The sequence below is a fragment of the Lytechinus variegatus genome, chromosome 10 (genome assembly GCF_018143015.1).
Source record: "Lytechinus variegatus isolate NC3 chromosome 10, Lvar_3.0, whole genome shotgun sequence".
Classification (NCBI taxonomy): Eukaryota; Metazoa; Echinodermata; class Echinoidea; order Temnopleuroida; family Toxopneustidae; genus Lytechinus; species Lytechinus variegatus.
Genome location: NC_054749.1, coordinates 30,770,870 through 30,784,395, shown reverse-complemented (window position 1 = coordinate 30,784,395; position 13,526 = coordinate 30,770,870). Strand labels below are relative to the sequence as shown.

The following is a 13,526-nucleotide window of genomic DNA, read 5'->3' as shown; positions in this document are numbered from 1 at the left end:
GGAACCTCCTTCAAGTGACCTGAATTGGCAATGATGGGACAGATGAAGCTTTATCCGGTCACTCTAAGAGCTGAGGAGCAAAATGCATGGGTCAGGTAAAATGTCAACAAGCCCAGGAAAATGCATTAGCTTCCCACATCTGTGACGTCCTTCCGAAAGTAATTTATCAAATACTAAAACCTTGTGGGATAAAATGTCAAGATTCTATCACATCATTTCTGCAGTACAATTCCACCTATATCAATGCATTTATCTACAAATCTGACATACATGTAAGCACCACTTTTTAAACTACTCATTTCTTTTGATTTAGAATATTTAAGTAGTATTGAGATAAGAATTGAAAGATCTAAAAAAATTAATTTGTTGTTTCAAGGGTTTGAGACGAAACGTCTCTTGACGGGTTACTATGGTAAAATCATAGATTACTGATAAGAATATGTTTTAATTTACACAATGGGCTGCAGACCATTAAACATTCTCAATAGGATAACCTCTAAATTGGAAAAAAAAAGAAAAAAGGATGTGATTTTGATATACACTAAATGTGATTTTGATATTTGTAAGATGACCTGAATTATTAAAAACCAATAAATTTATTCTTGAATATATGTTTGATGTTTCTTTAATTTTTATTTATTAAGTTTTTTTTTCTTTATGTATTACTACTAGTACTATTATAATTGTAATTATCATTATTAATGACAACAATAATGATGATGATAATAATAAAAATATTATTATTCACTAAGTTTTTAACATATTATTATTCAATGATATTCTTTTGGGGGGGTATTGTAAAAGCCAGGACTGCAGAGCTCCATATTTTATCTGAATGCTGTTGGCTGATCAATTAGAAACTCATTTTCAATTCTAAATATGGTAGGTATCTTTAAATTATTGCTCACTCAAACTCAAGTACCAGTAGACATGTATGTAGCTGTAAATAATGGAGGGGTTCATCCTACCAGTAAAATTTGCAGTCATTTTCTTTCATGAGATCAATGAACTTGCATGGAACCAGGGCTCCGTAACAAATCAATATCAACGATACATGCGCATTTGGTTTAAAAAACTGACCACGGACCAATCAGTGCGGTTCTTTCATATTTGCAATCCATCGCAAACCTTTGTGATACAGAGCCCCGGATATGTTTCAATACACATCCCCCTAGTTATCCATTAAGTGTAATGTATGTTTATACCTATGTGTGAACGTACCGACTGAGAATCTTTTTTTACTTTCTCCAGTTTCTCTGTGCCCCTTCCCTTTCTCTCTCTTCTCTCATTTATCCATACATTACATTATAACAGCACAAGGCTTTTGATCAGACTGGTTTCCTCAATTTGTCCCAATTAGGACCCATTATTTGAATAGTGTTTGCAATTAGTGGCAAGAGGACTTTACATAGTGTAGAATATTGCCTATTGATGCAATAACAACCACACGAGCATGTACTGTGCAGGATAAACATGTAGTTTGTTTTCATTGCATTGTTCCTTTTGTATCATATTTTCTTTCTCTTCTGTTTTCAGAGCTACCAAGTCTCACGCATTATGCGTGAGACTCAAGCATTTTGGACTCTTGTTCATCCCTCAAATCTCTGTCTCACGCAACTATCACAGCCTATTCCCATATACATTTGTACACAATGTCTGTGATCTCACTCAGATTCACAGAAAATCTCACGCATAGCTGATATTTGAATTTGGCATCTCTGTGTTTTATTTTGCTAAATGCAACCATTATTTAAAACTATTTACATTGTACACCTTCCATTGGTATTCAGATGGTACAATGGCTATCATATGAAAGGTGGACTAGTCATATAAATTCAACTGGGTTTTTTTTTCAGAAGAACTTTCAATACCTTATTGCAAAGGCCTTTCAAACATCCATTCAGAATAATCACATGTCTACTGCATGCATAATTTTTTGGTGAATTTTAAAGAGGAATGCAACCCTGGTACGAGTAACATTATTCGTGTGAAATAACAAAATTAGAGAGAGAGAGAATAAAAAAAGTTTGAAAAAAGTCAGAAAAGGAATGAGAAAAATACGATTTGAAAATAAAAGGTGAAAACCTTCATGTACATGTAGATGATATTATATCTCAAATTAAGGAGCCTTGTAAGGGCAGTCACTACGCAGAGGGTCTATCTATATTCTCTTTTTAAATAACATGAAAGAAACTTTAAAGCACACAAGACACAATGACCCTTTTCACCCTTTCCAAAACCTGAATTTTCCCCTCTTAACAGCAAACTGCTACAATTAACTTGGATAGCAACTGTGTGTACATACTTATTTACTGGAAAGTGCTCCAACACATTATGATGCAAAATTTGCATAAATTGTGAAATCTACAGGGAAAATGAGAAGCAAAGAACAACTCTGCTTTATAATTTCATATGTACATGGTGCACTTTCATAACAAATGGCAAATAACAGGCTAGAAAATACCACTTTAGCACCTTACAGAAGACCTCTACTGTCACCTCCTCTACCTTCTCAAATACACCTGTTGGTTTAAAGATTTAAAACTTACTGTTTCGGTAGGATTACCACCATTGGAAGTTTTTCTCCTACGATTAATGGCTGACTTGATGAAGCTCATCTTAAAGAGTGTACAATGAAAATACAATGGGAAAGTTGCTCCTTGGAATGCTTTTCTTTTGCCAGTGCAGTGGCACAATGTGAGCACTAAAAGCACTCTGGCTCAAATTGGGGGCTCTGCCCAGTGTTTGAGTGCCCCCTGGAGCACGATAGACACAGATTGGCAGTGCTCAAATCCTTGCAATCAACACCAATATGAACACATATTTCTCCTCTAAGTACATTATTCACGGGTTATCCTCAAATTAAAATCCAAGAGACCTCTGACAGGCAGCATCCTTGGTATGGAATGGATTGGAATGAGAATTAAGAATGAATGAGTAAAGCAAAGACGCTACAGCTGGAAGGAAGAAACGGAATGCGGAAGATCAGAAGAGAGGAATCTTATGCGACGAGATCAAAGACACTCAAATTGGGTTCGGCACGGTGGTTGCGCATGTTTTGAGTCGCGAGTGGGATAGCAGGCGCTGGGAAGAGGTGATTACTGCTCCCTGTGCAAGGCTACAGCTGCAGAGTTTCCGAGCAAAGTGGCAGGGTACGGGAGGGTGATGTTGGCATTATGCATGCGAGGCCTGCTCTCCAGCGAGGGACGCTGCAGGTTTCTTATTCCCTCTTTCGCCGGCGGACAACACTGAAGATGACGACGCCACGGTTGCATGAGATAGAGCCCATGCATATGGGAACGTGCAAATGATCAATGCTCAGTGTACGTTTACAGTTGGTTGTGTATATGTGTGTGTGTATGTGTTGGGTGTGTATGCTCTATATATTCTGGTCTGTGTATTGTGATGCCAGCATGCATGGACAATGGTGCAGGGATGGACACCCAAAGCATCCATCTGGGAAGCCCAAATAAATACATAATGCAAATATATGCTGATGAACTGAAGTCCTAAATTGATAAATACACTCTCAATTCTTACATCCAACCCCAACCCCTATTCTATCATAGAGATTGGTGTTAATCATCTCTTTCTTCCTGCCTACTAGACACAAGTTTACAGTGTTGTGATTATTCACCCACCTCTAAATTACCCCCGCCCCCTTTTTCTCTCTGCCTTTCTAACATTTCCTATTTTTTACATTGGCTTTTTTCATCTCTCTTTTTTCCTCTCTCCCTGCTTTCTCAACTGCCCTTCCCTCTCTTTTATCTCTTTCCTTTTTCAAATTTTCACTTATCTCATCTATTTTTTCTTTCCTGTTGTTATATTTGTCTCTTTTCATATGATTCCTATGGCTATTCTCATCCCCTACCTACATGTACCTCTAAACAACATCCCTCCCTTCTCTCTCCTTTTCTCACATTTCTTCTTTTTTTTACCTTGGTTTTCTTATTTCTGCTTTCTAGACACAAGTGATTATATTTACCAATCTCTCCTCAACTGCCCTTTCCTCTCAATTTCCTTCCTTTTCAAAATTTGATTTCTCACCTTCTTTTTAATTCTTCGTTATTATCTCTCCTGGTCGGTGTTTCATAAAGCTGTTTGTAAATTAAGAGCAACTTTAAGAACGACTGGTGATCCTTTTTTACGGTGAATGGTATCTTCATATTAGCGATGGTTTTGCGCGTAGGAAAGGATCACTAGTCGTTATTAAAGTCACTTTTAACTTACGAACAGCTTTGTGAAACGGCCCCCAGCTCTTATATCTTTCCCTTTCGTTTGATTTCAATGGCTACCGGTATTCTCATCCCCCAGTATTTTCCCTTCTTCTCTCCTTCTCACACTATGCTCTATCTATTCCCCCTCCATCTGCCCCCCCCCCCCACTCTCCCCGCTCTCTCTCTCTAACTCATTCTCTCATCTAATGATATACTAATAGGCTGATCTAACCTAGGCTAAATGTGTTTCTATTGGCTGCAGTACATTCATGTACAATGCTCCGTTATATGGCAGGTTGCTAGTGATGGCATAGCTAATGAGCGACACATCTTCTCCTATTCATTCCCTATTATTACTTCTCACCAAGACGACGCTGTGTAAGGGTTCTCCTTTTTTCGATTACTTTCTTATGAAGCAAGCCATCTCGGTTTAAGAAATAGTAGCACAATGCAAATGCACGCACCTGCTTCCTTCAAAGATCTATCATTTGCCGACAATCAAAATGGGTGTTAACTATCACCAATCGACAGTTCCCAGGAAGAACATTGTTAGCATCATTATTACATGAACAAAGTGCTAATAACCTTCTTGTGGAAACCATTTACTGCATGTGTTCTAGCTGTATCACAAACTTGTAAAGTACTATTGCATACGACGATATCATTGCTGCTACTGACGACAATTACATAATGTATACAAACAACCAGATGATACTCCTTAAAGTTGTAGGGTACATGTATGTTTCTAAAAAAAATACCCACATGAAATAATGGTTCCATGACATTTGCCACAGTGAAAAATCTGCATGTTATTAGCCAAACATGAAACCTAGCCTGCAGAATTAAATAAACCCTAATCTTTAATAATCTTTATATTATTCTGAACAAAAAAACAGGAACAAATGTCGCAAGAGCATGTCGTGCCACCGAAATGATCTTTCCTTGTAATGATTTTTTTTTCATCCCATATATACAGAATATAATGCAGGATTCTTGCAAAATTGCCTGCCATACTATATATACATGTACAGACATCATAGGAATGGCATTGCCTAATACACACACAGGATGAACATGCATGTAAAGCATGCAGCGCTGCGAGCTAAATTCTCCAGACAAATCAGCCCATGCCGAAAATTTTCAATTAAATCAGGATCTTCCTACAACCTGCCATATTGCCGCTTTACGTTCCCCCCTCCAGGCCTCTCCTTTGGAGTTTTAATCGTGCAGGTACATGCATTTGTGGTCTGGTGCCCTCTTTTGACAATGGGAGAACAGCATTTCATTTGTGCTTTGCTGAGAGGTTCCCCACCCCACCCCCTTCTCTCTCTCGGCCACTCTCTTTTATTTTTCCCCTTTCATCAAGAAAAGTGTTTTTTTAAAGATTCAATGAAGATGATGGCTATTGTAGAGGATTGAGTGTTTATACACGTACATGGGTACAGTGTACCGTAATGCTTGACGGCTCAATCTGTTTGTTCAGAACAAACAGGAGTTTTACGCTACATAAAAATTAATTTGGAGCTTGGAGCAGTTTTGCCCCTGAAATGCTCGATAGAGCCTAAGAAAAAAAAGCCCTAGAAAATTCCTGTTCACTGCCATGTTAAGGTTTATCTAATGTAGATATAGGGAGTAGGTTGTAAAAAGTAGCCTCTGAAAAAAACTTTATTGCCCGTTTTGGACAATTTTTATACAATGACCAGCAGAACCAAGTGTCAGCAAAACAATTCTGAGCTTATAGAGACTACGGCTTTCGGTTATCCTTACATCTAGATTTATTCAAATGATCACGTTTTCCCCCTTTTTTATCAATGTCCTCATAAGCCATATATGTGCATGTTATTACCGTACCATACATGAGTGAAAATTAATAGCAGAACACAACAATGTACACACATCACATGCATTTTAATTTTGATCAGCTATTATACATAACTCACATTTTTTAATTCTAAAGGCCTGGTCACACCGCCCAAGCGTTGTTGGAACGGTCGTGGAGCGGTAGGGAAAGAGGGTCGAATTTTGCTCTTAAAATTGGGGTAAAAAATCGAGAAAAAAAAACAATCGAAATAAAAAATGTTGAATGGTGGAGAGCAGTGATGATTTTTTTCTCTCCGCTCCACGACCGCTCCAACAACGCTCAGGCGTTGTGTCCAGGCCTTAAAGAGCTGAATTTGCAAGCTTAAATTTGATAGGTTTATCGCATAATTCTCACTTTCCTAAATTCTATAACGTCTGAATTAAAAGTGACAAAGATTGTATGCGTGTGTTTGTCCATTAAAAAAGGTAGGTCATGAAAATACTTAACTGATTTTCTTATCTACGAGATAATCGGATGTATCCATCTACTTTGCTAGTTCATGTTTCATGGACTGCCCTCGAATAATATATGTACACAGATTTCAGCACAATAGCGCCATCTCCCGGCGAACCCATGACCACTTCTACTTCTGCTCACACCTATATCAAGCTAGCACACGTACGTTAAACCTCCTCTTTGAGCACTCGCAAAAGTGACATGTTGCCAAGCAAGGAGAGGAGACGGAGGGCAGGAATAGAGATGGATACATCTGATTATTTTGTTCATAAGAAAATCAGGTATTTTCATGATTTACTTCAATAATCGTGATGTATCCATCTACTTTGCTAAACTGGCACGGATAACCGTGGGAGGCATGTCACAAAAAGGAACTAAGCTCAAGACGAATGGATACTTCTTAGTATCGAGAGCCTCCGGCCTCACATCTATAGCAATGCTCCTACACCGCCACTTGGATCACCCAAGAAATCCAAAACAAAAAAGCGGGAAAGGCAGGAATCATGCGAGAATACAAGAGTTGTTATGTCTTGGACAAGAACCTAGCCAGGAATCGAACCTCAGTCTTTCACGGTGCAGCCCGGCGCCATAGACTACCTTACAACGGCACCTCAGGTTGAGACAGTTGTCACTGGCGTTGGCAGCCAAGTCTGAAGTAAGCTCATATACACCCGGTCTGAGGAGACACAACAAGCATCTCTGAAAAGCTTCATGTGTAAAAACCTAGTCTAATCTGAAGTCTATTTCCACGACAGAAATGAAGGTACGCGTGAAGGCGTGAGCTCCAGCCCAGCATACTCCCCTTAAAATTGACGGGGAGGCAAGGCTTCAGATAAATAGTGCACTATAGAGGGTAAAAGGTATCCTAGTACTACCTCACCACACCAAAAACAGCTTAAGGTTAAGTCGATCGTCCAAGTAGTCCAAGAACAAGCCTGTAGTGCACTAAAGTGCTAAGGGGAAGGGAATGATACTGGGGTGGTGTGAAAGGCCCGAAGTGTAGCAAAACGGGAGGCCCAGGTCTGGATGTGTTTGAAAACTAGAAACCTGTACACAAATTCCTACACCCAAGAGCACACTGTGCAAAAGGTGAAGAATTTATGCCAAAGGGAAGGTGATAACACATCCAGGCAAAACAAGATTTGGCCCAGGGAGATTCAGGTCTGGCTGTGCTGAAAAGCCCTGAGACCTGTTCACAGAATCCTACACCAAAAGAGCACACTTGTGCAAAAAGGTGAGGAACTTACAACAGGAGGGTGTGAAAGCCTCCCTGATGGGTGTTGCCCAGCTCGGGTGTGTTCCACCCTGATGAATCTGTGGTAAAAAAACCAACAGACTCCTCACCGAAAGAGGCAAAAACTACAATGAGTAAAGCCAACTGGGCGGTGTGAAAGCCCCCACAGCGGCGTATTACACTAAGGGAAGTTGGGTGAATAGTCCCATATACATGTACTAAGCCCCAAACCGCCACTGCGCTGAAGTTAGAAAAGACTAACTCAGAAGAAGTGGACCTTTTCACAAAAGGATGAGGTGTGAATGCTCCCTCAAGGAGAGGTAACCAACCTTAGCCCATTCCCGACAGCATTGGGGGGGGGGGGGGGGGCAGAGCAGCGAAAGCCCAAAGCCTGTGCTCATGTGTGGGAAAGGGACTCAATACCTGCTAGGTGTGCTAGCATGAATTCGCGTATGTCCAGGTCAAAACATGCCCGATCAGCTCCATTATCCGAGGTGATAAAAAGTGAACCGGAACTAGGGCGGAATAAGCCTGGCGTGACCAGTTTTTTTACAGAATATACCGTGGTGGCCTGCCAACGATAAACCCCAAGGTACATGTATCTGTTAGAAAATCTAATGGGCCTACACAACTGCGTCGGGGAAACCCAGATTACCGACTCGAGCTCCATGACAGCAAACTGAAAGGTATTTTTGTCCAGCCCGGTGTAAAGGTACTACCCATAAGATTAGGGGAGGTATTTTCTTCTCCTCCTCCCATTTAAAAAGGGAGAATTTACTTCCCCAATGCCTGAACTGAAAGTGCATTTCTATAGACAAAATGGGGGTTATTTGAATCATAAGCCCAGCAGTGCTACATGCCTACGGTATGTACCATACATTTGCTTGGAGATACATACATTCCAAATAAGCTGGCTGCTAATTTATTGCTTGAAGCAGTTTGTGCTTATAATAGCTGGCCCCTGTATTTTTATGCATTCATCAGTCTTTGTATAAATCTATCAATGGATTCATTTATATAATTTTTATCACATGAACATTATTTACGAATAAAATGCAGAAACTCAGGCTGCCAAACAAAATCAGGAAAAGTGATGCTTCATGCCTGCTGGCTGCATAACACGTGACACATATAACATCATATCACACAGACATTTATACCCACCCGATATGATAATCACCCTCAATGCACATCAGCAGTACAGCCTTACAGGGATAAAAGGCTTGTATATATTGCAAAACTGTTTTTTCCATGCATTCATAATTCATCATAATGATTCTATACATGATAAGACTGAACAACTGAGCTGGCCTGGTACATGTACATGTATGAGCTATGCAGCTGTGCATTGGAAAGGAATATAAAGCTAGCCTATACACATGTACATGTACATGTACACATGTATGTAGATATGAAATGTGAACGACTGCCACAGAGAATATTCTTCACATCATCACCGCATTGTACAGAATTTAATTACTACATAAATACATGAATGATTACAGTCGGCCTACATGTAATGGCACATTTTGCTACATGTACGTGTTCCAAGTGGGAGTTCAAACCATGATACAGATTTGACATGTAATGCTATTAATTATTCAGCATGCATACTGAGAAAGGTACAACTGATGATGATCGAATGTGCACTTTTGACAACAAAGGGTGCTACATTCGTGCTCCTTGCTAGACCCCCGATGTGCTTTTCACACTGCATTTCCTTAACCCCATACTACCCTTAACCCCGGACTATTAATTATTAATATTAATATATTAATTTTCTAAGAAGCCATTATTAGAAAGCCATTGACAACAGGGTAAAAAATAATTTTTCATTTTTCATTGGCTATCTTATCTCCCCATTGGTGCAATTGCAGGATTTGGGGACATTTTTTTCATTAAGGGCTGCTGTACTTTTTAGGGGCAATAAGCAATTATGCAGTTTATGCAAATATCATTTTTCTGCTATCTTATATCAGTTTTCTAAATAATCTTGTATAGCTTGTGACAAATCTTGGGGCAACTATAGAAAGAATGGTTGCCCCAAAGCATGCATTTTGGATAAATTTAAAGGCCGATTGGGCCATCATGAGGGTAAAATCGCCTGTTGCCCTCATGCATTCCCTACGTTGATTGACAATAAAGATAGTTAACTAGTACTGTTTTCAGTAACAATTAAAGGAGAATGAAACCTTTATACCGTAGCTTGTGTAAAAACAGAAAAATCAAAGAAACTGATCAATGAAAGTTTGAGAAAAATTGGACAAATAATGAGGAGGTTATGAGCATTTGAATATAGCGATCACTAATGCTATGGAGATCCTCACATTGGCAATGCGACAAAGATGTGGGATGTCACCTATGAACAACTCCCCCCATTAATTTAGTATATAGGCCTATATATTTCACTTATATTGCCTCTTTTTAATATCACATTTATCAGTAGATCATGTGTTCCTTCTATAAGAGGGCATGTAATACAGATTTCTAAATAATACATCATGGATAAAGAGTTTGTATCACCATACGAAAAAGCAAAAAGAGACATTTTGGGGGTATTTTAGAGTCCATCAAAAGGAAAGTTGTTCACATGTGACATCACACATCCTTGTCACATTGCCAATAGGCCTGAGTCATCCCGTTTTTTGTTTTCTTGTTTTGACTGGTGACCACCCGGGACAAGGTTGGGCTCAATCACTTTCTTCAATTACAATTATGTAATTGAAGAAATGTTCAATTACAATTAATTTTCAATTCAATTACAATTTTTTCAATTACAATTACCGTAACAATTACTTTTGTCAATTACAATTACAACTTCAATTACTTTCTAGAAAAGTCATAAATGATAGCCATTTTCATTCTGTACACAGTACCACCTACATGTACATGATGTATTTCAACATATTTCTGAGTTATCCAGAGAACCTGACAAGATGAAGAGTTTATGTTTAAGAGCATGGGTTTTTGCCTGCTACTCTCTTTGATGCTGTTCAAAGCAGGACTTTGAAATGAACAAGTGGAATGCCTCTGGCCGTCTCACCTGCATCACGCGGTTCAATATAGCAGCAGTGCTCACTTTGAATACTACTCTAACTCGCACAAGATGTTCAGTGATACATGGTTACTCTTATGTCCACTTTTTATGAACTAGACCAATAAACTTACAGAGATATGATGGTTATTCAACAAAAAACCCCAACATGGCCAAAGTTCATTGACCTTACATGACCTTTGACCTTGATCATGTGACCTGAAACTCACACAGGATGTTCAGTGATACTTGATTACTCTAATGTACAAGTTTCATGAATCAGATCCATAAACTTTCAAAGTTATGATGGTAATTCAACAGATACACCCAATTCGGCCAAAGTTCATTGACCTTTGACCTTGGTCATGTGACCTGAAACGTGCACAGGATGTTCAGTGATACTTGATTACTCTAATGTCCAAGTTTAATGAACTAGACCAATAAACTTTCAAAGTTATGATGGTAATTCAACAGATATCCCCAATTCGGCCAAAGTTCATTGACCCTAAATGACCTTTGACCTTGGTCATGTGACGTGAAACTCATGCAGGATGTTCAGTGATACTTGATTAACCTTATGTCCAAGTTTCATGAACTAGGTCCATATATTTTCTGAGTTATGATGACATTTCAAAAACTTAACCTCAGGTTAAGATTTCGATGTTGATTCCTCCAACATGGTCTAAGTTCATTGACCCTAAATGACCTTTGACCTTGGTCATGTGACATGAAACTCTAATAGGATGTTCAGTAATACTTGATTAACCTAATGGCCAAGTTTTATTAACTAGGTCCATATACTTTCTAAGTTATGATGTCATTTCAAAAACTTAACCTCAGGTTAAGATTTGATGTTGACGCCGCCGCCGCCGGAAAATCGGCGCCTATAGTCTCACTTTGCTTCGCAAGTGAGACAAAAGTGTCATGAAATTTGAATTTGGTAAATGTATTTGTATTAGAAATCACATGGCAGCCCAAGGCTGAATTGGGTGAAATTTACATGGTATAATAAAATACAACATACATGTATGTACATTTAACACCCATTCTGTAACATCTTCAAATTATGATCAAAGATTGATAAAGGAAAGAGAAAGAAATTAGGAGAACCTAGAAGGAATAAGTGACAGATAATACAGAGGGTGGTATAGGCAGGTATAGACAGGTAAAGGAGTTGAAGGAGGTGTAGGGAGAGTACTCTGAAAGAAGAGGGATGTAATGGAAAGTGAGAAAAAAAACAAAGGCATATACCATACATGTACATGGTATCATGGGTATGCAAATACAATGTTGAAGTCAATGTAAATCAAGATATAATCTATATGGTAAAAAAAACTCAAACATATAAATCAAAATTTAGGAAACATCACTGTTGAAGGAAAGTAATATGGAGAAAAGTAGTATAAGAGATTGCACTTTAAGTCATCGGGTATTTAATCAATTTCAGAAGATTGGAGACTGGAGAGACTTCAAAAGTATATAGTGGTAATTTGTATAATTTGACTTTATATTGTTGTGCTTCATAGTTTTACGTCAGGAGTTTGAAGAAGGTAAATACAATTTAATAATTTGGCTGTACAAAAGAAAACATTAAAAATTTATTTACAACAGGCATGAAAGATGGGGTATTGGACTTTTTCTATGTATTTCAGTCATGCTGGCCATTCTCCATAATCATCCATAATCATAAACTAAATAGGTTTATTGTAAAATAATTAAATGTAATTGACAGTAATTGAAGTCAATTACATTTTTTCAATTACAATAAATGTCTGTTTTAAAACTTCAGTTACAATTACTCAAAAAAAATGTAATTAATTACGTAATTGACCTTGTGATTGAGCCCTACCCTGACCCGGGACTTTTTGGCAGAGACCCGTGAACCACCATAATAAACATAAAGAAATTCAGTGTCACTAAAGACTATATGTATTATATTTCAGGCCTTTATATCCTTAAATATCAAGATCTACATGTATATCAAAAAGTTTACAGAATATTTCCAAACATAAAATTCCCCAAGTTGCTAGAAGCAGTAGTGCCAAGCAGGATTTCTCAATTTTCTTGCATTGTTTGCATTTTTAGTTACTCTGACACTGCAGAAATGCCACATAAAAGTTTTGATATAAATTTAGAAGGAAAAAAGTTTCAAGTGATTCATATGAATTCTGCTGTGTCTTTGGTGACACTGAATTCCTAAAATGGTTTTCTTTATTTTAGTGGTCAACTAGTCTGGGACAAATTTTATCTGTGACAGACAGACAGCCTTGTGCTGACACCAGTGGACTGACCAGTTTGATTCAGGCCTACTAAATTTAAAATATTACTTTTTATATAGGAGCAAGTTTGAATACATTGACCTTGAATTCAATCACATACTGCTTGTCAAATCATTTTTGGCCTTTAATCGTCATAGTACATTCAATACCTTCTAAGCAAAATATTAAACAAAGGTGGTTCACGAATCACAAGTTCGCCTGATTTTGGGATCAGTAAAAACGTGCATAATGATCTTTTGAACCATGTATGACCTTTGATCCCATCATCCTCATGAACACACATGTGGTATTAATAATTTAACCAATGATCATTTGTAGTCCCACATGTAGACTTCCATGGTGTTGCCATGAAAATCTACATATGGGACTACAATATTCACCGAGTTTAAATTCAAATCAGAGTAGGGAAAGAGGTGAACATTCTTCATTTTTCCGATAATTTTCA

The 13,526-nt window shown here is 38.1% G+C and overlaps 1 protein-coding gene across 1 annotated transcript in view; it reads right to left on the bottom strand.

Moving 5' to 3' along the window:
* LOC121423301 (cAMP-dependent protein kinase type I-beta regulatory subunit-like) overlaps positions 1 to 3,263 on the bottom strand; it is a 35,772-nt gene extending 32,509 nt beyond the window's left edge. The window contains exon 1 of the mRNA XM_041618642.1: positions 2,550 to 3,263. Coding sequence (XP_041474576.1) covers positions 2,550 to 2,618 — 69 coding nt within the window. The 5' untranslated portion in view covers positions 2,619 to 3,263. The remainder of the gene's footprint in view (positions 1 to 2,549) is intronic.
* Between the last annotated feature and the right edge of the window lie 10,263 nt (positions 3,264 to 13,526).